Here is a 22556-nt window from a genome sequence, read left to right as displayed (position 1 = left end):
GGGGAAACCAAGTTGCTCACATCCCACTTTGTCTCCTGACTCCTTAGTGGGGTTGGAAAGGCGGTGGGCGCGAGGCTATTCGGATTTCTCTTTGACATTTTGACATGGACTTCTTGTGTTCCTTACAGATAGTAAACAGATCTGTCCTGCATATATTTGTGCATACCCGAGAAAAGCTGCCATGATTGATCTATATTGATTTACAATAGCAATCACTTTACTCTATAGATGGCTTGTAGTGATCCCCGTTGTATGAAGAGACACGGACTAGTAAGGCTCTAGAGGCAAATCTAGGCCCCGCCGAGGCAGACCGATTCTTGAAAGAGTGATTGGGACTTGAGTCAATTGTCCCCACTTACTTGCAGAAAATGAAAATCCTCGTGGATCATGAGAATCTTCGATACGACTATGTTTAATGGAATGGACGGTTTCCTGCAGTTTGCTGGTGTTGATGTAACAGCAACGTGGGGTATAGTAGATTAGGAGGGTGTTGAGTCAATATTATGATATGGGGACAAAATGAAACATCCCGTGGGACTCTAGGGCTTGAGAATCCTGGAACACATGTGGAGACATCTGGAATAAGAAGTTATGTGCTTTAAATGGATGCTCATTACTATGAATGTCTAGAGAATGTTATCATTTATCGAGTCAACTGGTCTTGCTATTAGTGCTACGGCAGCTCTATTATGGACTCGGAGTGAGAACAAGGATTCTTATTCGAATAGTGGCACCATTGGCACCATCTACGAACTGACAATGATAGGGAATGTTTGAGGAAAGGCCTGATAAGTAGTAGGAGAATTATAAAATTGGATGACCGAGACTCCATCCCCCCAGAAAGACTCAATAATCTATCAACACCGTTGTGAAGACCAGCTCCACCTATACACATGGAATTAAGATTCAAAATCTCAAACAACCACCAAGACACTCCAAAGCTCGATTTAAACTCCCCCATCATTAAAATATCCTCCGTGTTCAAACAATAGCTGGCATTATTTCAGCAGAGACATTGGCTAGGCTCAGGACTATACCAGACCGGCTGGCACGTCTGTTCATGTTTTTGCGATAGCCTGTGTTGTAAAATCCATGGCGAATGAATAAGGAAAGGATTTCCTGTTTGCACTCTCGAATGGCGAATTTCAGTGGAGTATTATTGCGGCTTCTTTTATGCGGATCTGCGCCTTTCTCCAGTAGTAATTCTACCATGCGAAGGCTACCGTTCTCGACGGCTCTGAAAAGAGGTGTGTGGCCGCCGAGGCCAACTTCATCCGCAAGCGATCCTCTGCTCAAAAGTAACTGCGCAATCTCAAAATGACCATGAGCAGCGGCATAGGCAAGAGGTATCTCGCCAGTTGAAGTGCATGAGTTCGGGTCCGCGCCATAGTCCAAGAGTAGATGTGTCAGAGTCAAATTGTCGGCCGTAGCAGCCTGTGAGAGGGCAGTTTTCCCGTAAAATGAAGCAGCATTGGGATTTGCACCATTTCGTAGGAGCATCTTCGTGATACTTTCATGCCCTAGAGATGTAGCCATCGAGAGTGCGGTATCACCATCCTCAGCCACTGCATCGATTCTGGCACCGCGCTCCAATAGAAGTTTGGCGACCTCCTTATGGTTATTTGCAACAGCTATAATGAGACCTGTCTGCCCCTGAACGTTTTCAGGATTTGCGCTAGCTCCCTTGTCGAGTACTGATCGGACTTGCTCAATGTCACCTGATTGAATCAATGTGCAGAACTCTTCCTTGTTGTTCAGCATCTTGAACTTCATCCGACTCATCAGTCCTGGTTTGGGTTTTTTGCCTTTCGTAGTTGCTGTCACTTCCGTTACTACCAGTGGTACTGGCGTGGAAGGGTCCACGAACCCATTCCCTTCTGACGCAGATCGCCCTCTGCTCTTTCGGTCTGAGAATTCCTGGATAGACTTGCTGAGCTTGGATTTCCCGGCCGGCCTTGTCCCATCAGATGTATGGAGAGAACCGGAAATCTCAATAACTGGAGCAATTTTCCTGGGTTTGGGGTTGAAGTCACCGAGAGCTAGGATGGATTCACTGGGTTCTGAGAAGCCACTCAGACCGAATGTTTGCAACGTGAGGCGACGCTTAGCTTTCACCCCAGTCTCCACGGGAATTGGGCTGTGGTAATTCTTAAGTGAAACCCTTTCGACACTTTCGGTAAAAGACTCAGTCGAGCTCCTTGAATAAATTGACGAGGCGCTTCCATCTGCGTTCGAAGAGTTGGTGAAAGTTGTTGGTGATGGTGCTTCGGGGATCTCTTCCTCGCATGGCTTCACAACATCTCCAAGGAGTTTAGTCTCAAGGGCCGCCTTTCGAAGAGTCATGAGGATAAAGCCCTGCTCCTCCTCAGACTGTTCTTGTGACATTCCAAAGTCCTCAAGCTCATTCTGCAGTTTACTCCAGGCCTTGTCCATTTCGACTGATGAGGCTGCTTTGAAAACGTCTGAGAGAACGTTTCCGTCCCGTCTTTTGGTGGCGATCTCGATGATGTAGTCTCTGAGCATTAGGTTTAAGCTGTTTTGTGATGATCTGTATAATATTGTGTTAGAACAGGATCTGGGACTCGGAACTCAGACAACATACATTGTGATATGGGCATTCATGATGTTCAAACCAAAGGTCACATCAGATAGAAGAGCGCGTATATCTTCAATAAGATCCTCTTTTTCCACTACCCCTGTAGACCTCTGAATCTTTTCCAAGTCCACCAGAATAGACAAATAGACTTTTAACTTCTTCTGTATATCGGGTTCCGTACTTTTCAGATCCTCCAAGTGTCGCTCAGAAAGGCAAACCGCACTGAGCAGTTGGTGAAGCTCCTCCTTTGCGTGACAAGTTAGCCCTGACTCTTCAGCACTTTGCTGGAGAGAGATTGTTGACTGCTTGAGAGCTGCGATTTGTTCCATTGGCTCACTGGTAGACATGACTTTTGAAACCACGACTATAGAATAAATGATGAACCCTCCGGGCAGCAAGGGCTGCCATGGGTAGGGAGTGAGTGGAGCTTATAAGAAGCATGGTTGGCCTCATACGGGAAGGATGGGGCTGGGGCTGAGAATGGGCTTGCCCAGTTATTCTTTGTTTCCTATTTTGTACATCCAGTTTTGACATCATATCATCCGGCCCCCAAGCTGTCGGTCTGGGGCGAAGAAATGCCATATTTTAGTTTCTCTATAAATCCCTTGGTATCTTCCCATCGAAAAGGGTCTTGTCATTCAAGATATTTATTGTGAATTTTGAAACTTGAAGGCAAAATTTGAAGTATGTTAGTGATGATGCTATATGGAGTCTTGGGATTGAACAGACCTAAGAGGAACTGCCGACTCGGGAGGAACCATGGGATGTCAACTGGTATGTACATCCCGTAGTGGAGCTCGGCAACCACGTATAGCCTTTGCGAGGTGCGAATAGGACTTAGCGTTACTTTAGGATGTTTATATATAGTAAAAGGAAGAATCCATCAAAAATGAATTGATCTCAAGCCATTCCGAGTCCAAGGATTGTGTCATCTTGGGTAAGGACTCCGAGTCAGATGTATGCGCGACAAGGCGACAAGGCGTCCAGGAAGTTCAAGGTTCATCCGCATAGCATGCACAATGAAACGTGGCATTCAAGGGATTAACAGCCTTTCCAAGAACCTGAATTTGCTCTCCGAGTCTGATTGTCAAGGGATGATGGGCACGTTCAATCCATATGTATTGATCTATTTCTGTCTCGTGGCTGTTTGCACTTGTTTGCATCCCATTCTTGACATTTCCTAATTTGGAAATATCAAGAACACGGGTCAGTCTAAGGTTCATAGTGGCGCTTCTATTCTACAAATACTGACAAGCGAAGGTCAGAGTCATTGAATTCAGAAAATCCAGAGAATATGTCTCAGTGAACATCAAATAGACTTGTCAGCACATTCATTACCCCGGTCTTGGTTGGCAATTTAACCTCTTTGGGAACCTATTCGCGGGGTGAGATAACGAGAGACAAGTGGGGTCCCAATGATGTGGCAAAATCCATTACATGCACCTAGTCGCTGGACTCTGTGGGCGTTCATGCAGTTGATACAACACTCATGATAACCCGACATGTCATATTCCACGATTCATGGCATGTGAGATATCTCAAATTGCTATCTAGACAGAACAGAGGAGTTGCCATGTGGTCAAATTTCAGGATTGAACTTGAAGAATCCAAAAGGATGAATTGATATGTGTTGAAGTATAATAACCTCAGGCTGTTGAATAGAAAGTGAGTTCTAGATAATATCAGAGAATGATGAAACAAGAAAAATGACAAAAAATGACCTAGTGAGAACGATCTATAATACTCCATGTTGAACCACATTTAAGATGAAATTTGAAGGAAAAAGCGGGAGGAATGCGCGGGTCACGGGGTATATTGGGTCCCAACATTTGAGAAATATTACCGTATTCTTGAAACTACGAGCTATATGGACTGTCCAATAGAATTACTCAATTACCATCCACATACGAAATCAATACCGGTCCAGGCCGGAAAAAGAAAGGTCAGTACAGTAACAGTCGAGTCACCGCGACGGGCTTTCCCTCCCCTGATTGTTCGCACTTCATTAATCTTTATCTCGTGGCCCTTTGATTTATATTCTATTTGTTCTACTCGCGCGTGCTTATTGGATTATTCCAACACGCTTGGGTTTCTCCTGTTCAGGATATTTATTTCAATCTCGGTTCTATCATCCGAGCCTTTTTTTCCTTTCTTCCGAACGCGCCTGCTACGTGGCCGTGGGCGCATATCGTTCGCAAACCTCTTCAACTCCTAATATCGCAATAATCCTCCGCCAACATGTCGCGATCTCTACCAAAAAAGAACAACCCGTTGATCTTGGCCGACGTTGCTCCTGTTTGTACGTGAGAATAAAAACGCGTATCGGCGTATTGTCGCGCGACCGCGCTTACCGCGACTGTTTCTGTTTTACATTCAACTTCTGCTCACTTTGATCGCTAACATCCCTTTTTTTTATCGTGTAGATGAGGAGCTGCTTGCGCGCCGTCGTCTTGGAAAGACCAACCTCTTTGTCAAGCCTACCCAAATTGGAACCTCTAATGCGACTAAGCCTGAGAACCTGGGCCTGTTCGAGTATGCTCACCTCCGGGCTCCATTGCCCAAGGACCTGAAAGGATCCGAGATTTTCCCATCACACAACTCTCAACAGCATCCTGAGACTTACTTCTTGATGGTAAGACCCCTCTTTGCGCCTAGGTCAGCCTATCAGTACTCTAATCATATGTCCGGTCTGGATTTATAGCGAAGGAGCAAGGATGGATTCGTCAGCGCAACTGGCATGTTCAAGATTGCCTTCCCATGGGCTAAGGTGGAAGAGGAGCGCACTGAGAGAGAATACCTGAAGGCCCGTGAGCACACAAGCCAGGAAGAGGTTGCGGGCAACGTTTGGATTTCTCCCCTGTTCGGTACGTCTAGAGGATTGGCTGTAGTGTATGCTCCACATTTACTAATTGTAGTTCCTAGCTCTCGAGCTGTCCAGGGAATATCAGATGTACGACTGGGTCCGTGCTTTGTTAGATCCTGCCGATATTGTACAGAGCCCCGCCAGTGCAAAGAAGCAGATTACCCCTCCACCCAAGTTCGAGTTGCCAGGCGAGGAGCCCTCACTCGCCCGTGGCCGTAGCCGTCGCTCGGTTTCTCCCAGCAAGACTTCCCCTATCAAGAAGTCTGTTTCCCCTCGCAAGTCTCGGCAGCCCCGCTTAAAAGAAGTCCCCAGCACTCCTTCAACAAGTGCTGCCAATGATAGCCTGCAGAAGGCTCTGGAGGTGACAGCCTCAGCTGTGGAAACTGAGTCAGTGAACGACATTATTGAGACTGTGGAGGAAACCGAAGTGAAGACTGTTGCCTCGCCAGAGAAGAAGAGAGGCCGCAAGCCTAAGAAGGTTGTTCCGGAGACCGAAGAGGAGACGGAGCAGACAAAGGAAGACAAGAGTGAAGAGAAGGCAGAGAAGAAACAGAAGGATACTTCGGCGTCTGAACTTGTCATTGAAAAGACCCCCATTGTGGAACCTGAAGTTGCTCAAACGACTATCTCCCTCGATATGCCCATCCTTCTGCCCGAGGTTCCCTCGGCCAAGGAAACAGAAGATATGATTGCCAAGGCCAAAGAGATGGTGGAGGATGCTATCAAGACCCAAGCAGCCGATGGCGTTCCCGCAGATCCATCTGTCACGATCACAAAGAAGCGGAAGCCCGAGGAGGACGATGACGAAGAGACCGAGGCCGAAGCCGCCCAGCGGGCGAAGAAGGCCAAGGTTTTGGAAGAGAAGCTCAAGCGTGAGCGCGTTCGTAACCGAGCGCTTTTTGGCGTCTCTGCAGCTTTTGCCCTTGCGTATGTATCAAAAATCCTCTGATTGATAAGATCATTACTAACATTACTTAGTGCTTCAATTCCTTACTTCCTCTGAGAAGGATTTTCGACTTTCCACTGGGCAACAACGCCCAGCTGATTTACTTCTCTCCCATATTCTCCCACTCTAGCCTCTTATATCAACATGCTGGCTCAGAATATCTTTGTTCGGATTCCCCACGCCGCTTTGCTTTTGAACTTTCTGTATCGCTGTTCTATGAATGGATGGCCTGCCATTCTCTTCCTATTACGAGCCGGGCACCTACGAACCCCGCAAAATAAATCTTCCCCTTGCCCTTCCCCCCCTTGTCGTTATGATAAATATATTTCTTTTATTTTGGCACCAGATGTCGATAGCAATGGATAATTCAATTTGTTCAGAATCAAAGCTAGTAATGGTTAATGGCATCAGATATATGAATTCGTCATCTCGGCATGTTAAAAACACGTCTTATCAAACGCTCCATTCTGGTTTTCGTGATAATGATATCATGTTCGCCTTGGGTCGGTGGTCTTCTTGCGAGTGTCCTCCAAGGGATCACCATACTATCGCCTGTAGTATGAACTTGTCGAATATCATCCACCCAAATCTCAATCCTCTCAATTTCCATGATCGCGTTTTGTCCCGATCGAGTGATTCTGCATGCCGGTGTTCGACCCCAGCAATGAACTACAATTTCTCGACCATTCACATTTACGTCTATTGTCATCACTTCAAGAATATTTGGAGAATTCAGGAGCAAATCACGGGCATCAATGATGAGCTGGTTGGAAGACTCTGACATGCCTACCTCGATGACAAGTGATGCTCCGAGATCTTTAAATCATCGGGAGTGAACGCCTCATCTGGTTCCTTCGACCAATTCTCAAATCGCATACTAGAGGTTTCTTCTTCTATGAAATCCAAAAGATGCCCCATGCTTTAAGATCCACACGAATGAATGTTCTGATCTCAGAGATCGCACTGTAATGATAGGTAGAGGTAGAACGTATAATACGAACTACAAGAACACCCAGGTTATGGAATAGGGTTAAGCGCACAAACTTCAACTTGACTGATAAGCTTTCTGAGATCTCAATACAAGATCCCAAGGGGAGACCGAAGAATAATGCGTAGTGGTCAGAGATTTGACCTGTGCGGAGACGGTTATAGAGGTGTTGAATCCTCTGGTCAAATCTTGAACTGAGACAAACTTGAATCTATACGTCTCTTGAGGAAGTGATCGTCGGCGTCAGGAGAGGAAGATGGGGTGGGGGAGTATGGGGTATTCTGGCGAGACTGCATAGTAGTCAAGTTCAAGTTGACAGTAGATTAGTATAACCTTGGAAGAGCACAAGAGTATGAGAGTATATATCTGACTCGGAGAACTTGAAAGAATAAGAGAACCTTGGAAGGGGAAAAGGAAAAGGAAAGGGTCGAAAGAGTGAGCCCTGGAGTAGTATTAAGAAGAAGGTGCTCACCAGGTGCGAAGCCCCGAGTAGGAATCAGTATGACCGTACTACTCCAAGATCTCCAGAGTTATTTACGTCAAGGCCTCACACAGCTCGCATGCCTATTTGGGACTAGCTTTGGCAAGCAGAAAGTAAATTACCAGAAATACAACATTGGAATTACCATGGTACACAGAAATTACGAGATACGTAAAGGCGGTGCTAAAAGCGGTCTAAAAACTAGTCCCAAATAGGCACTCGAGCTGCTCGAGCCTTGCGGTACTCTATCTTCACCGCCCACTTCACGGCCTGGCAGATACAAACCAGAGCTCGTTTTGGCAAGCTCCATATTCTAAAGCTCTCACTCTAATCTTAAGCTACTTGCTACCTCTTCAAGACTCGTCTTTTGCCATCTCAGGCTTCCATTGTTCCCTTTGACAATTTGGCAAATAAATGTCTCTACCAGGCTTAGAGTTGACTCAGGCCGCTGAGGATAGGCCGCATGCCGTCGCCCCGCCGTCGCAGATCGCATTGAACCCCGGTGCAGAATGGAGGTTCGAGGTTGAATTCGGTCACACCATCAAGGTTAAGGTATGGGATAGAGAGTCATACCGTCCATAATAATATTGGGGGAAAGTGTACTAATCGGTGCTCACAATATAGCTCCTCAACGGGACAGCCGAGCTCTTCGGCACAGAACTCGCCGAATCACAAACGTACACATTCTCTGGCTCGAAAGGTGCGATTTACACCTGGCATGGATGCGAACTGGAGGTCAGCGCCGGCGAATCGGTAACTACGACCACTGTGGATGGATCCACCTCAGCAGCAGGCCATGGAGCAGGTGGCTGTCAAAGCGAGTACACATCCACTGATACGCCCATGATGGAATATGCCAATATGCACTTTGCGCTGGAGTCAATTCGCGAGGAATCACAAGGATCAGGGAAAGATGGACCCCGAGTGCTATTACTAGGCCCGAGCAATGCAGGCAAGACGAGTTTGGCTAAGATTCTCACTTCCTATGCCACAAAGCTTGGTGGTCAGCCTCTGGTCGTGAATTTGGACCCGACGGAAGGTATGCTCAGTGTTCCTAGTACATTGACTGCGACTACTTTCAGAACCATGCTTGATGTCGAGAACGGATGGGGTAGCAGCCCCTTGTCTGGGCCGAGTCCTGTACCTGTGAAACTGCCACTCGTGTACAGCTATCCATTGCCCAGTCCACTCGATGCTGAGGGGTCCGTGTACCGCCCTATTGTATCACGCTTGGCGCTTCAAGTCACCGAGCGCATGGCTAAAGATGAGGAGGTTCAAAAGACCGGCATTATTGTGGATACGCCCGGTGTACTCGGCTCTGGTAACCCTGGTAGCCTGGAGCTGATCAATCATATTGTGACTGAATTCGCTATCACCAACATTGTGGTATTGGGATCGGAACGTCTCTACCATGACATGGTAAAGCAATATGACAACAAGCCGAGCTCTAGCGCAGCAGCAGTTGCATTTGATGAGCGTGTCTCTGTTGTGAAGCTATCCAAGTCTGGAGGCTGTGTCGACCGTGATGCCGCATTCTTGAAGAAGACACGCGAGTCTCAAATCCGCTCATACTTCTTTGGAAATTCCGCTCTCTCTACTACATCCGCTATTACCCTCTCTCCCTCGACAGTACAACTCGACTTTGCCTCCTTGACAGTATACAGCTATACTGTTGTATCCACGGAAGACGAGGACGAAGATGATTACGATCCATCTAACCTTAACATGGGTGACTCTTTTCTTCCCGGTGGTAGCGGCGACGATTACTCCGAACCAAAACAAGAATCAGATCGCGCAACACCTCTTCCAGGCATAGTTGGCCTCTCCTCGAATCAGACAAATCACCCAAATCCATCCTCCTTCAGCAATGTCCCCTTGAAACGGGTCCTTCCACCAGTTCCCAATGCCCTTGAAAACACTCTTATCGCAATTACACATGCCACAACTACAGCCTCCCCCGCCGATGTCCGTGATGCCAGTGTTAAGGGCTTCCTCTACGTCGCAAATGTTGATGCTGAAAAGGGGAAGATCATGTTGTTATCGCCTATTCGTGGAACAATCCCGGCACAGGCTATGATCTGGGCTAAGCGTTGGCCTGACGAAGTCGTTGGACTGGTAGGCTGATTATGAGCGACGCATTTTGGAGCTGAGGTGTTGCATATTTGGCGTTTTTAACTTGAAGCATCGGCGGTTTTCTCTTGTCTTCTCTGGTCATTTTTGGACCTCGTTTTGCCTGATGGGAGGGGACGCTCTACGTAGTCCTACCTTCAATTTGAACAGATAATAAACATAATGGAACTTATGCCTTTTTTTACTTCTGAATTTTCATTTTACTGTACAGTAGAACTACAAGTAATATGTGGAAGTTACACTTGAGAATTGAACAAGAAACAACGCTTTAATATTGAACCCAACGCTGTGCTATGCTATGCTACCTATTGATATTGATCTATGACCCAACCTTGACCCCGAAAATGCCAGTGAACACCCCCCCAATTCCAAGACCTTGCAAGATAGATACAACCACCAAACAAAATTTGTACAAAATAATGGTATACAACGAACCATACACACATCCCAATCCAGACCCCTTTTTTTGAACAAAAAACACACGCAATAAAATAACCCCAGTACTTGTCACTCCCATCTTCTCCACTCCTCAATCGCCTTTCTGATCTCGACATCACACCGATATCCACGCTCCTCCGCATCAAGCAATTCCTCCTTCCGATCCTGAAATCTTCTCTCCGCTTCAAAGCGTCTCAAAGAAACATCCTTCAATCCAGAAAAGTCATCATTGATAACAGCCTCCCGGAACTTCGCTCGCATACGCGGCGAATAAAGTGAGCAACTAGCCATGCGACACCGATCCGGTCCATCACCAGGTAAGTAACGCATCTTAGGATAAAAGTCCTCTGCGATAGCATACTTCTCTCTGGATAGTGGCCAAACGACTTCATCATAACAATCACCACAGGCAAGTAGTTCCGGTAAATCAGCCATATAGTGCCATCCACTCCTCATAGGTTTATCACGTTGACAGTCCCTGAGAACAATTTTTCGACGTGCGTAACCAAGGAACTCCCGTAAATCGGGACGACGTGAGGGTTTAGCGTGGTTTGCTGCGTTATCGAGGAGATCAATATATTGCACGAAGCGTGGACTGGTTGTTACGAATGCGCAGAATCCTTCTTCGGGTCTTGAATCGGGCTGGAAAGTGTCACGGTGGGAGGGCATTAAGATGCGGACGTTCCGGGCACAGCTTGTGCAGACATGGAGACGAGGTAGGTAGGTATTTGTTTCTGGTTCGATGATGCGGTGCCAGACATTCTTCACTTTGTGACGACCGGGGCATTCTGGTGTTCCTGGCGGAGGACGAGTCATCTGGTATAGCATTTCGAGGCTTTGGTGCTCCTTTTTGATCATCTGGGTCCATGCAAGTCGGGTCCAAGCGTTTCCGAAAGCGCATTGGATCTTTTCGCCGTTATTTGGGAGACTTGGGATAAAGTAGTCACGGAAACGCGAGTGGCCGATTTGTGTCATGCATGATGGGCAGATGTTCAAGTGTGTGAGGCCTTTGAGAGTGTACCAATCTTGGAAACCGCTCACTGGTGTAGAACGTGGACAGGGAGTCACACAGAGACCTAGGTTGCTTGGAGTTCGCTGTGGGGAAGCCGCCTTTGGAACGGTTACCAGTTGGGTTTGGCTGTGTCTCTGTGGCAGATCATCCAGGAACTTCACGGAGTTCGTACGATGAGGCTTGCTGGAGCCGGCTTGCGCCTCGTCCGATGACATGGACTTTGACTGCCCATGTGCTCGTGAGGAAGAGCGCAATGCTGGTCGTAGTGGTGCCGTTGTAGAAGATACTGTGCTGGCCCGACCGCGAGATACCGGAGGATATCTCTGGGGCTCGGGGGCTCGTTGAATTGGAGCAGCATGGATAATCTCATGGGGAGGGCTCGGGGCTCTTTGAATTGGAGCGGCATGGATAATCTCATGAGGAGGGCTCACTTCTTGTGCAGGCGATGCATGAATGCTCTTCCTGCTAATTGACCGTGACCGTCTGCGCTTGGAAGGTTCTGGTTCCGAATCAGAGCTAAGATCGCGAAGTTCTTGTCTCAATCGAAGTTTCTCCTCAAGTCTCTCAGCGAGAGTGGGAGTGCTCGACTTTGCGGTTCTCGGCTGTGATGATAAAGGAGCTACTTGACGCATCTCTGGCCCAGATGGACTAATAGTCGAGGGTTTCGGTCGCTCCAGGCGGGATGAGTGTCGACCCATAGTTGAATCTGATTGATACCCTGTCACTAAGTCAGGTCGTGGCTGACTAGGAATTATCTCTACTGTCGAGGTATCGTATTTTAGGCTTTTGGATCGAGTTGATGGACTCTTTTGCGAATGCAAACTGTGTTGATCGTAATCACGACCGCGAGAAACTTCTTCAACAGCCGATTTATCAGGGGAAGGTCGAGGATGATGGCTTCCTTCATTCCTTGGAAAATCACGACTCCGTGACTGAGATCGTGGTCGGGGTTGGCGAACAGGACTTTGCTCTTGACTTGGTACTTGATAGCGTTGAGGCGCACGGCTTTTAGATCTGCTTGCGACTGAGGCAGGTGCTGGGATGTCCCTTTCCATAGGTTCAACAATACGGATAACCGGCTCTGGCATCGGAGGTGGCGTACGAGGACCAGAGCTGTTATCATCAGAGGAAACACTCCCTAAACCAGGAGGGTTCGATAGGCTGGGTGAGACCACAGAAGCTGGGGCTGGGGACTCTGGAGCCATGATGATCGGATACTGATCAACAGTGCCACGTTTACAGGTCCCTTCTAGTCCCGGCTTTTCGCCAACCTTGGTGAGACCATGAAGCTCTCGAGCCAGTGAGACGGGCTCCTCTTCCACGCATGGCGCCGGTGGCCGTTGGACACGAACGTTTCGAGAAGAGCGCATGTTGATGTTATGTTATTGGATGTGGTCATGCAAAGATGATAAACATATATTTTTTGATCTGCGGTCTTGGTATTATTTAACCCGCTGCGATGCTGTTGTGTGGTGGAATTTGGCGAGTAGGAATTGAAATCATAGTAATCTTAAATAATAAGATGAGTTGGGCAGGAACTTGAATCAAAGCGAGAAGAGATTTTTAGTCAAGTTGTACAACTAATAGCTTCAGGGCGAGGAGAAAATTTTTCTCTTTTTTGAATTCGAGGGAAACAAAGGCACAATGATGTTCAGGTGTGTGCGTAGCCCCCGGGCTTAACCAGGGTATATAAGTGTTCAATCGGGCATCATCCTGGGTGAGAGGGACTTTTGATAGGGCCGCAGAAATGATTGGGCAAGAATTTAGACGAATGACCAGGAATAGTATCAGGCTGTAGGAGTGTGTCCACAAGGGATTTCCATTAATTCCTTCATAAAACCAGGGGTTATTAGGGGTTGATTCATGGCCTCTGACATGACGAAAAAAGCAATTTGGCCGTGGCTATAAAACCAATGTCGATCATTGGGCACACATTCTGACACGGGAACTCCCGTGTTTCACGCATCTTTCATCCCTTATACCGAAACATCCAGGAACAGAGAGTAAAGAGTTTTTATTTTGAAATAAAAATATCAAATATAAAAACTCAAAATCCTCGGATATAGATGAATGATCGCGTGGGTGTTTGAAAAGGTCGAGTTGCATGGGCGATCAGAGGCTAACTGTGGGCCGGAGCGTTGCGTCAACTTGCCGCGGACTAGCTGCACCCTGTAAGTATCAATGCCTGCAGATACAGGGCGCCCCTCTTTGTGGGCCACTGGCCCAACCAGAATGAGTTTGCAGGGCTTTAGAAAATCAACCCAACATCATCACTTGGGGTTCCCCGGAAACGACGGTCTTGATCATGAGTGGCGTAAACTGTATGTGAGTTGTTCAAGTTCGGGGTGGCTGAGTTGTATACTCGGGCGTGTGTTCAAACAATCTGTTCTCCTGGAAACGTGTTGGCAGTCATCGTGACCGACTTTTTGCACATGATCATAATTTTTGTTTGAAAATCTCATCGGCGGCAAAGATGACTGGAGATCAGCGTCCGTAACGATTCGTTCAAGTTTGCGATCTCGCATGGCCCGGATGGGGACTCGGATCTGAATCATCTGATGCGTAATAGTAGAATCAAATCCACAGTGTTTGATCAATGTTTGGCGGGCCGCTTCAAGTGTCAGTGAGGCTCTAGAGAAGTGCCGGCTTCTCATTCAGCCACATGAGGATGTATACAATGGTATTCGGTGGTGGTGGTGGTGGTAAAAGCCGAAGTTACCGAATGCAGTTTGGCGTATCTACAGACTACGGCGGCCTATAGATTGTATATCCGCCACTCCAGTCCAGGGCTACTATGAAGCATGTACCCAAACATTTGAAAAAATGAAACCCATTTCCTGCCCGGGTGGTATTCAGGCGATCATTATAAGAAATAATCATTTTTAGAGGTTATTTCAGACTGAAAAGAGAATTCACTAGTCATACTCATAGTATCAAGTTGATGAGAAACAAGATTATCAAACGACTCCCTATCTCTCACTTCAAGTTGATTCTAATTTCCAATATTACTCCAAGTCCTATATTTGATACAAACGGATATGATCCGACGGTTCTGCAACATTTGAACCCGACGGAATGGCGTCAGTGTATCCACCCGAGTGCTTCGTTGGACTTTGTCGGTCCGTTACCCGGGTGTTCGTGAGACCATATGACATCTAAATTGTTCAGGTGGTCAAAGTCGACAAATAAAAACAGATCCATATAGTCCGTTATGACTGAGCTGTCAAAAGAGTCAAAATGCCCAACATTTGAATGGAAATCAACTGATAGTATGTCATGTAAAGATGGATAGAATAATTCCGCGGTGGGGAATGCGGGGAGATGACAAATGACGCTATTGATGCATGGAGTGATGGATTCTTCCGATATTTTTCTTACTTTCCCCCACTTTTCTCTCACATGTCTTTTAATACTTTACGCCGAAGCACTTTCCGTCTCATCTCGATCCGTAATCAATTTCCTCCAATCTCCCAAAGACCATTCGCGTTTACACCCCGTCGCACAATGTCCATCCCTACTACCATGAAGGCTGTCGTGGTCGAGCAGACCGGTGGCCCCGAGGTCTTGCAGTACAAGACCGAGTACCCTGTTCCCACAGCTAAGGAGGGCCAGCTCCTCGTGCGCAACAACATCTCCGGTATCAATTTCATCGACACATACTTCCGCACAGGCTTGTACGCTTCCCCCAAGCCCGAAATCCTGGGCCGGGAGGGCGCCGGTGTTGTCGCAGCTGTTGGCCCTAATACCACTGGATTTGCTGTTGGAGACCGTGTGGCTTGGATGGCTAATGGTGGATATGCTGAATACACCGCTGTTCCAGCGGCCAAGACGGTTAAGATCCCTGAGGGAATCAGTGATGAGGATCTTATGGCTTCTTTCTTGAGTGGATTGACTGTTCTCTCATTCGCTAAGGAGACCTATGCCGTGCAGAAGGGTGATTGGGTTCTACTGCATGCAGCTGCTGGTGGTGCTGGATTCCTCATGACTCAGATTCTCAAGTCAATTGGAGCTAATGTCATCGGTACTGCTGGTGGTGCGGAGAAGTGTGCCCTGGTTAAGAGCCTCGGTGCGGATGTGGTTATTGATTACCGCAGCGAGGAAGGCAAAGACTGGGTTAAGAAGGTTAAGGAGGTTACTGGTGGTCGGGGTGTCGATGTGGTGTATGACTCTGTCGGCAAGGATACTTGGGAAGGTAGCTTGGAAGCTGTTAAGCGCAAGGGAACGATTGTCTGGTTTGGCAATGCCAGTGGACCAGTTCCTCCTATTCCCCTCCCGTATGTTTCATCTTTAATCCTAATGAGTGTATTGAAAAGCTCACAATGTTCTCCAGCAAATTGTCTCCCAAGTGTGTTAAGATTGCTCGTCCCACTCTCTTTGGTTACATCGAGACTCGAGAGGAGTTTGAATACTACACCAATGAGCTCTTCCGCTTGCTCAAGTCTGGCGAGCTCAAGGTCAAAATCCACAAGATTTACCCTATGGAGGATATTATGCAGGTTCACCAGGTGAGTTCTCATTTTCCCGATCGATCAAATTCATTGAAGCTGACTCGTGAATAGGATTTGGAGGGCCGCAAAACAATGGGCAAGCCTCTCATCAAGCCTTAAATGTGGATGAGAACATATAGAGTAGTAAAGAGTTTCAATTTCATGACCTAATAACTGTTATGACTGTTATCGAGTTCGAAACACCCGTATCAAATATCATCCTGTGAGGCTCCCAACTAAAAAGTATCATCCTGTGACGATGCCAACTAAAAAGAAAAAAAAGAATAACCAACTTGGAAGAGGAGAGTACAAATCCAGCAATGACTCATTCTAGATATCAATATCATCGTCTTCATTCTCTTCAGCCTCGTTTAACTGATTGCCATCCACCTTGTGACCGGTAGCCTTCAGAGCCTTCTTAACAGCATCTTTCATTCCAGCATCCATTCCAGACTTTGATGCCTGAGTTTCTTCAGCATCCTCAGCAGTAACCGCGTGTGGTCGCTTCCAGTTCAGCATCATATCATTGGCGATAACAGTGTAAAAGGTTGGGTAGACGGAGTAGATCTCGTCAAAGTAGAAAATCCCGCAGTTGAGTTCCCAAACATCAGTCAAGACCTTCAGTCCGGGATACATCAGAGACAGGACATCAATTTCAACAAGAAACTCAAACTCATAGGATGGTGCTCTACCATGTTCCCAATCCCACTGCTCCTTCGGGCTCAGGTCAATGTGTGGCTTGTTAGGGTCACGGAAAGATTTAGCCTTGATCATGCCAACTGGAGTGAGATCTGGCGCGAATCGCTGGTAAAATCCACGGCAAGTAGGCTCTGGCTCACTGACAGAGATAACCTCAAAGCCATCGATGTCGTTGACTTTTTCAGCAGTCAAAGCATCCTTTGCAGTAACAAGCGCCAAGAATAAAGAGGCGGCTTTGTGGGATGCAGCTGCGGCGATAGCATGGCGGACAATCTTCTGGGCGAATTCACTGGTCAAAAGAACCCCCCTCGTGAAAGGGCTCCTGCTTCCATTTCTGATCCTCCGCGTGCTCAAAGTAACAACCGCCAAAGAGCATCGAGCATGATTTGTTGAACAGGCCAGCACCTTTTCCAACCAGCTTCAAGTTCTTGAAGAGCTCTTTACCCGCAATCTGGCAGGTCTCTCGGGCTTGAAGGAGGTCCTCAGTGTATTCCGGGCACACGTCATGGAAAAGCAAGTACGTGTAGAAGTTGCTGATCGTGTTGGTGGCAAACTTGATTGCTTCTTCATCTTCAGGGTTGAAGTACCGCATGAAGAACGAGCCCCTAGAAATATATCATGATGTGTCAGACATGGTAAAAATATTGAACTGAATGAGATCAATCTCCACGGTTGCAGTGCTATTTCTTACAAGAATCCGCGCACCACCTTATCAAAGCTAATATCCAAACGCTCACGCTCTTTCTCAATCATGGTCTGGGCCCGAGCCTGCATCGCCTCCAACTTGGTCATTGTCTTGAGCTCTTTTGCGGGAACCCCAGTTCCGAAGTTAGGGCCGATTGTGATACCACCATATTGCAGGTATTTGTGGAAGATGTTTCGTCGAAAAGATTCAATTCGGCGCTTTCTATCAAAGCGCATTAGGGCTTCTTCCATGCGGCTGCATCAAAATAGTTAGCTTTACGTTAACCCAAGAAGTTTTGATCCCACTGACTTGATGAAAGGTCGCAAACTAAAGAGGGTTTATGTTAGTATCCAAAAATACAAACACGGTGAAGTCTTTTAACATACCGGTCATAAAGGGCAATGTCCTCTGCATGCTCCTCGGGTGTTAGAGGGCCATCTGCGCCCCATTCTTCAAATCCTGTCGGTCGGCCCTATTGGAATTGAAAAAGTAGGGTTAGCTTTGGGGACGAAGTTCACAAACTTGATACTTTCTTACCAATCCACGCTTGCTCTTAGGTCGTTTGTTGTGCTTCTTTTTCTTTTGCAGTTGAGCTGCGATAACGGGGCCAACAGCCTCTGAGACCTCCTCCTCAAATTTGGTGGTGGTCATACCTAGCTGCGGCTTCCGATCGGATGGTTCATCCTTGACATCCTCAATCTGGACTTTCTTCACTGGATCCTGGGTTTCCAGGCCATCTTCCTGGTGGGTACGGCGAGCCGGCCGAATTGGAAGATCTCCAGAGATGGCAGAGGAGACTGGTGGATGGTTTTCCATGGTGGCGGTGCTACCTGAATGGTTGGAAAGTTCAAAAGATGATTGGCCAAATGAGAGAGTGAGCAAAAGTGACTTGACGATGAATAAAGGTCAAAATCGATGGGGAAGTGATGGACTGATGATGGAAAGAAACTTAAGAGACTCAAAGGGTGAAAGGGAGGATGTGATGTCCACGGGTATGTATGAAGCAAGAAGTTAAGCGAAGGATGGAAGAAGGTAAGTGAGAAATACTGAGTGATGGGGCAAGCAAGCTTCAATTAAAGATTGAGTGATGAGAGAATTGAAAAGCACGTGCTTCAGGCGTCAGTATAGTACCATGAGCGTTTCGCCTTCTTAATTATGAACTTAAAGAAGATGTTGAGCTAAAAAGTATTTAGCAGGTCAATTGCTTCTACATGAGATCATTCAAGTGACGAATTGAAAAGGTATAAGAACCTTTATACAGTACATATGCACATACTATTAGTTATTAGTTTCTGCATACCAGGGACATAGTTGATCTCCAACTTGTTTAATCTTTGTGAATGTGAACGGAATAGAGTGCCCAGGTGGACTCTTTGATAATGGTATTTGAAGATTATAAAGTGAGATTTCCTTAGTAGGATTGAAAGATTGATCATATTCTTCAGGCCTAGGATATAAAATTGAATATATTCAATTCAAGTTTGTGTCTAGCCTACCAGTGGAAGTATCTGTATGCATGGATGTAGTGTGGAGCTCTTACTATGAGGGCTATAATTCACAGGCATCCATCACAATATACTGCCAGTAGCAGGTTGGATGAAGAATAAATGATGAGAAAATTGGGAATAATTTCATCCAGTGGACTCAAGCAGAGTCATGTCGGCGGACCATATACCAGAATGTATATTTTCCAAAAATTCCCAGATCATATTCATTACTCCCTTGCTCCAGGAATCCAGCCTTGAAATATGGCTGATATCCTGCAGGCGATGCATGACACCAGCATGAAAGCTTCTCTTTATCGGCTCTGTCAACACCCCATTGAATCAACTCTGCACCAATGCCTTGTCGCTGGTAGTCAGGATGCACTACCATGGCTTGAAGAACGACATATTTGTCTTCGGTCATCAACTCAGTCTCCTTTGCCATGGAATCATTACGCATTTGGCGACCAATGACCCGAGTAGGGGGGGTCTGGTTTATCACTTTGTGTGGGAGTTGACTTTGCAACTTGTCTGGCTGGTTCGCTCTTCTCCTGATTTTTGTCCTTCATCAACCAGCATGCCCACCCAACGATATGACCATCCTCTGTAACAGCCTTGCAGATCTGGGATGTCGGGTCTGAGATCCAAGATTGGATTGATCGCTCCATAAGACTCTCGTGTGTACCCGTTGGCTTGCCATCAAGCATAAAATTTGAGAATTGGTCGGTTTTGAATACAGTGGAATGAATCCGGACCAGGTCAGCCACATCGCTTGGGCTTATGAGGTGTAAAACTACCATGTTAGGTATGATCACACATGCGCTTCTGAATTCGGTTTTAGAGGATAGTACTCTTTATACTGAGTATTTCTCTAAGGGTTATCCCAGAGGGTCAGAGAGCATGCCAGCATTCAAGGGAGGATTCAATAGGAAGAGGGGGAAGATAAGGGGTAAGACTAGTAAGGGTAAGTCTTAAGCTAGTGAATCCTTCCATAGAATCAAGGATCTCTCCTTCCAATCGCTTGGAAATTTATTTTTCCTTGTTTAATTACTTTTCAATTGTTTGCCCTTTCTGATTTCCATTTGATTTGTCTTTTCTTAATAAAAATCCTGAGGCACTGAAGAATCCAGGAATTCTTTGTCTTCTCTGCACATATACAAAGAACGTTGTTTGAAGTTCCGATTCTGCATGATTTCTTTCTCTTCTGTAGCCATCTTCCATATACTAGGTCTGACCCCTCAAGAACCTTGAGTCAAAGGACCAGTTCATATCAAATGCTTCAAGTCAATACTCTATAGAAAAGACACATAACCATCAAAATGAGAGCTATAAGTAAAACGCCGAGTTTGCGATGGACGGATGCTTGTTGACTGACGAGGCTGCGACGCCACCACTCGTTCCGTTCTTGCACTGCTCGAAGTGCATTCTCCGCCCCTCGCGGGAAGCCGTGGCCTTCGCCATCAAAAACAATCAGCTTTGCAGTGCCGCCATTTGATAGAATCGAGCTTTCCATAGCCTCAGCCTGATTCAAAGGAACAATTTGGTCTTCCCGTCCTTGGAGCAGCAAAGTCGAAGCGGTAATCTTGTGCGCCTTGAAACGTGGGCTGCGCTCACGATATACTCTTCGCCGGACGCTTTCATCATCGGGTACATGTTCTCCAAAAATGAGTCGCAGAGGGTAGTGGCTCTCAAATTTATGTGTGTCTTTGACGAGTGCTTCAACATCGCTGATCCCTGAGATGCTCACTGCGCCTGCCCATAAGGATGGAAAATCACAGATAGCTTGCAGTGCAGCATAGCCACCTGAGCTACCTCCCGTTATTCCAATGGCATTTCCATCAACTATTCCCGAGGTACTTAGGTACCGTGCACAGTCTGCAGCATCCTGAATATCGAGAACACCCCATTTACCGTCCAAGATCTCGCGGTACTTTCTTCCATAGCCAGACGACCCAGCACCGTTTAGCAAGACGACTGCATAGCCGCGAGTTGTATGATACTGCCATTGTAACGAAAGCCCAGGGTTCGAGTGAAGGGTGGGACCACCATGTATTGAGATTACCAAAGGGGGTAGACAGTTCTGAGGGCCGACATAGTGAGGGTTTTGAGGTGGGAAGAAAAACGCATGAGCATTCAACTGGGCTTCTGCAGTTGCGTCTATTTTTCTCGCCAGATCGAAGTATTACATTCGAGCGAGGAAATGAGATAGGCCTGCCTTGCGAGAAAAATGTGCTAGAGACGGAAATCGTGGCCGAAGGGCGAAGAGTCGTAAGGGAGGCTGGCTTGTTGAATTCCACGTGGTATAAGGCGTATGGAGAGTCGGATGAAGATGCTACAATAGCTATGCTATTGGAGGATGTTACAACCAGGGCACTGCCAGTAATTCCTGTTAGTGTTGCGACAGATGCATTGAGAAATTCATATCTCAAGGTCGTGAGATCGATGATAACGAGACGCTCTGTGGCATTAAACGTCCATGCAGCTACCATGCGTTTGGAATCGAGAAGCCCATACGTAGAACTAGTAATCACGGTAATTAGCCAAGACGAAGACCAATTTAGTAGAAAATAAATAGATCAAGATATGTACCTGCCAAGCCACCATTCTGGTGAAGCGAACTCACCAGTCTCCAGTCCATCGAGGGAAATAGGGGTAGGATCAGAATCAGCACATGCTGGATGCCACCGCCAAAGTTGCCAGTAACCGCTCTGATCTGAAACAAAGTAAAGCGTTCCATCGGGGCCCCATCGAGGCTGAGCGATACTCTCATGGCCTTCTCTTCCTGCAAGTAATCTGGGCTTCTCAATAGTACCATCGTGATTCCACGATGCCACAAACAGCTCGGTCCCAGTCCAAGGCATATTTGGGTGGTGCCACTGAGTCCAACAGATTCGGGTGCCGGAAGGGTCAAATCGTGGATGAGCATAGAAATCAGCTCCTTCAACAAGAGTGGTCGTTTTGCCTTGGATAATATCAATGGCTACAATGGTATTCACCACTTCTCCCGATGGGCATCGGTGGTCTTCACAAATCGCCAAGATCCATCTCTCCTCACTTGGATGAGCATGAAGATCAGCAAAATAGACCTGTGGGTTTGGCACGATGGCTGCTGTGACGCCACATGTCGCAGAGTCGAGAATCCAAACTCCGTTTGTATTGACATCTGAGAATACCAATGTTTTGTTGTTTGCTAGAGGACACATTGCGCCGCCACCATATCCATGTACTGCTGTTTGTGCGTTGTACCCTGAAGGCAGCACATCTCTAGCCTGTCCGTTGATCCATTGAACAATACAGCACCGTCCGGCATCAGCTGGACGGGCTTCAATCACATAGAATATGCCGTCTTTCTGCCCTCTTATTAGTAAAGATCAATAAATCAGAAGTAAGAGTCGTACGGCAGCGTGGATCTCAGTGAACCCAATACTTTTAGACGTGATCATGTCATCCGTAATTGGACTATCCCATTTTCCAAATGGCATTGTCTGGACCTTGCCGTAGGGACTCATTTCGGTATCCATGACGCGCTTTCTAGACATTCTTCGTGAAGCAGGAGATAAGGTGGATAATATGATTTCAAATCGAAGATGGTGGATTGCAACGGAGAAAAGAAGTGAAAGAGAGAGGGGATAGGGTGGTAGCCTAGAGCCGGCTAGGCCTAGTTTGTCGCAAACTCGTTATCTACTACTAGTATAGTACTAGGTAGGCACTAAATCCATCTCATTTTAGTTTTGTTAAGCAGGATTA

The 22556-nt window shown here is 46.8% G+C and overlaps 9 protein-coding genes across 9 annotated transcripts; 3 read left to right on the top strand and 6 right to left on the bottom strand.

Annotated features, from left to right (window-relative positions):
• Positions 1 to 981: 981 nt before the first annotated feature.
• On the bottom strand, positions 982 to 2943 carry N7483_010580 (ankyrin repeat domain-containing protein; the record flags this gene model as incomplete). The annotated part of the gene is made up of 2 exons (XM_057094007.1): positions 982 to 2548; positions 2603 to 2943. 2 exons carry the CDS (start codon positions 2941 to 2943, stop codon positions 982 to 984), a joined length of 1908 nt encoding a protein of 635 aa, XP_056939978.1.
• A 1891-nt stretch (positions 2944 to 4834) lies between these two features.
• N7483_010579 (KilA-N domain-containing protein) lies at positions 4835 to 6462 on the top strand (the record flags this gene model as incomplete). The annotated part of the gene is made up of 5 exons (XM_057094006.1): positions 4835 to 4895; positions 5020 to 5228; positions 5298 to 5460; positions 5519 to 6386; positions 6438 to 6462. 5 exons carry the CDS (start codon positions 4835 to 4837, stop codon positions 6460 to 6462), a joined length of 1326 nt encoding a protein of 441 aa, XP_056939977.1.
• Positions 6463 to 8288: 1826 nt separating this feature from the next.
• Positions 8289 to 9998, top strand: N7483_010578 (cleavage polyadenylation factor subunit CLP1; the record flags this gene model as incomplete). The annotated part of the gene is made up of 2 exons (XM_057094005.1): positions 8289 to 8426; positions 8499 to 9998. 2 exons carry the CDS (start codon positions 8289 to 8291, stop codon positions 9996 to 9998), a joined length of 1638 nt encoding a protein of 545 aa, XP_056939976.1.
• A 513-nt stretch (positions 9999 to 10511) lies between these two features.
• Positions 10512 to 12824, bottom strand: N7483_010577 (uncharacterized protein; the record flags this gene model as incomplete). The annotated part of the gene is made up of 1 exon (XM_057094004.1): positions 10512 to 12824. The coding sequence occupies one exon, from the start codon at positions 12822 to 12824 to the stop codon at positions 10512 to 10514; it is 2313 nt and encodes a 770-aa protein (XP_056939975.1).
• Positions 12825 to 14853: 2029 nt separating this feature from the next.
• Positions 14854 to 16061, top strand: N7483_010576 (quinone oxidoreductase family protein; the record flags this gene model as incomplete). Its single annotated transcript, XM_057094003.1, has 3 exons — positions 14854 to 15728; positions 15785 to 15959; positions 16014 to 16061. 3 exons carry the CDS (start codon positions 14854 to 14856, stop codon positions 16059 to 16061), a joined length of 1098 nt encoding a protein of 365 aa, XP_056939974.1.
• A 210-nt stretch (positions 16062 to 16271) lies between these two features.
• On the bottom strand, positions 16272 to 18141 carry N7483_010575 (uncharacterized protein; the record flags this gene model as incomplete). Its single annotated transcript, XM_057094002.1, has 6 exons — positions 16272 to 16888; positions 16944 to 17245; positions 17332 to 17580; positions 17635 to 17652; positions 17712 to 17797; positions 17863 to 18141. The coding sequence occupies 6 exons, from the start codon at positions 18139 to 18141 to the stop codon at positions 16272 to 16274; spliced, it is 1551 nt and encodes a 516-aa protein (XP_056939973.1).
• An 828-nt stretch (positions 18142 to 18969) lies between these two features.
• N7483_010574 (uncharacterized protein) lies at positions 18970 to 19254 on the bottom strand (the record flags this gene model as incomplete). Its single annotated transcript, XM_057094001.1, has 1 exon — positions 18970 to 19254. The coding sequence occupies one exon, from the start codon at positions 19252 to 19254 to the stop codon at positions 18970 to 18972; it is 285 nt and encodes a 94-aa protein (XP_056939972.1).
• Positions 19255 to 19261: 7 nt separating this feature from the next.
• On the bottom strand, positions 19262 to 19516 carry N7483_010573 (acetyltransferase; the record flags this gene model as incomplete). Its single annotated transcript, XM_057094000.1, has 1 exon — positions 19262 to 19516. One exon carries the CDS (start codon positions 19514 to 19516, stop codon positions 19262 to 19264), a length of 255 nt encoding a protein of 84 aa, XP_056939971.1.
• A 572-nt stretch (positions 19517 to 20088) lies between these two features.
• On the bottom strand, positions 20089 to 22330 carry N7483_010572 (S9 family peptidase; the record flags this gene model as incomplete). The annotated part of the gene is made up of 4 exons (XM_057093999.1): positions 20089 to 20946; positions 20996 to 21329; positions 21399 to 22159; positions 22208 to 22330. 4 exons carry the CDS (start codon positions 22328 to 22330, stop codon positions 20089 to 20091), a joined length of 2076 nt encoding a protein of 691 aa, XP_056939970.1.
• Positions 22331 to 22556: the final 226 nt, after the last annotated feature.

The sequence above is a fragment of the Penicillium malachiteum genome (genome assembly GCF_028827825.1).
Source record: "Penicillium malachiteum strain IBT 17515 chromosome Unknown utg000005l:1.0-9002435.0:326005.0-9005861.0, whole genome shotgun sequence".
Classification (NCBI taxonomy): Eukaryota; Fungi; Ascomycota; class Eurotiomycetes; order Eurotiales; family Aspergillaceae; genus Penicillium; species Penicillium malachiteum.
The sequence above is the reverse complement of the archived record's forward strand: the minus strand, read 5'-3'. Positions and strand labels throughout refer to the sequence as shown.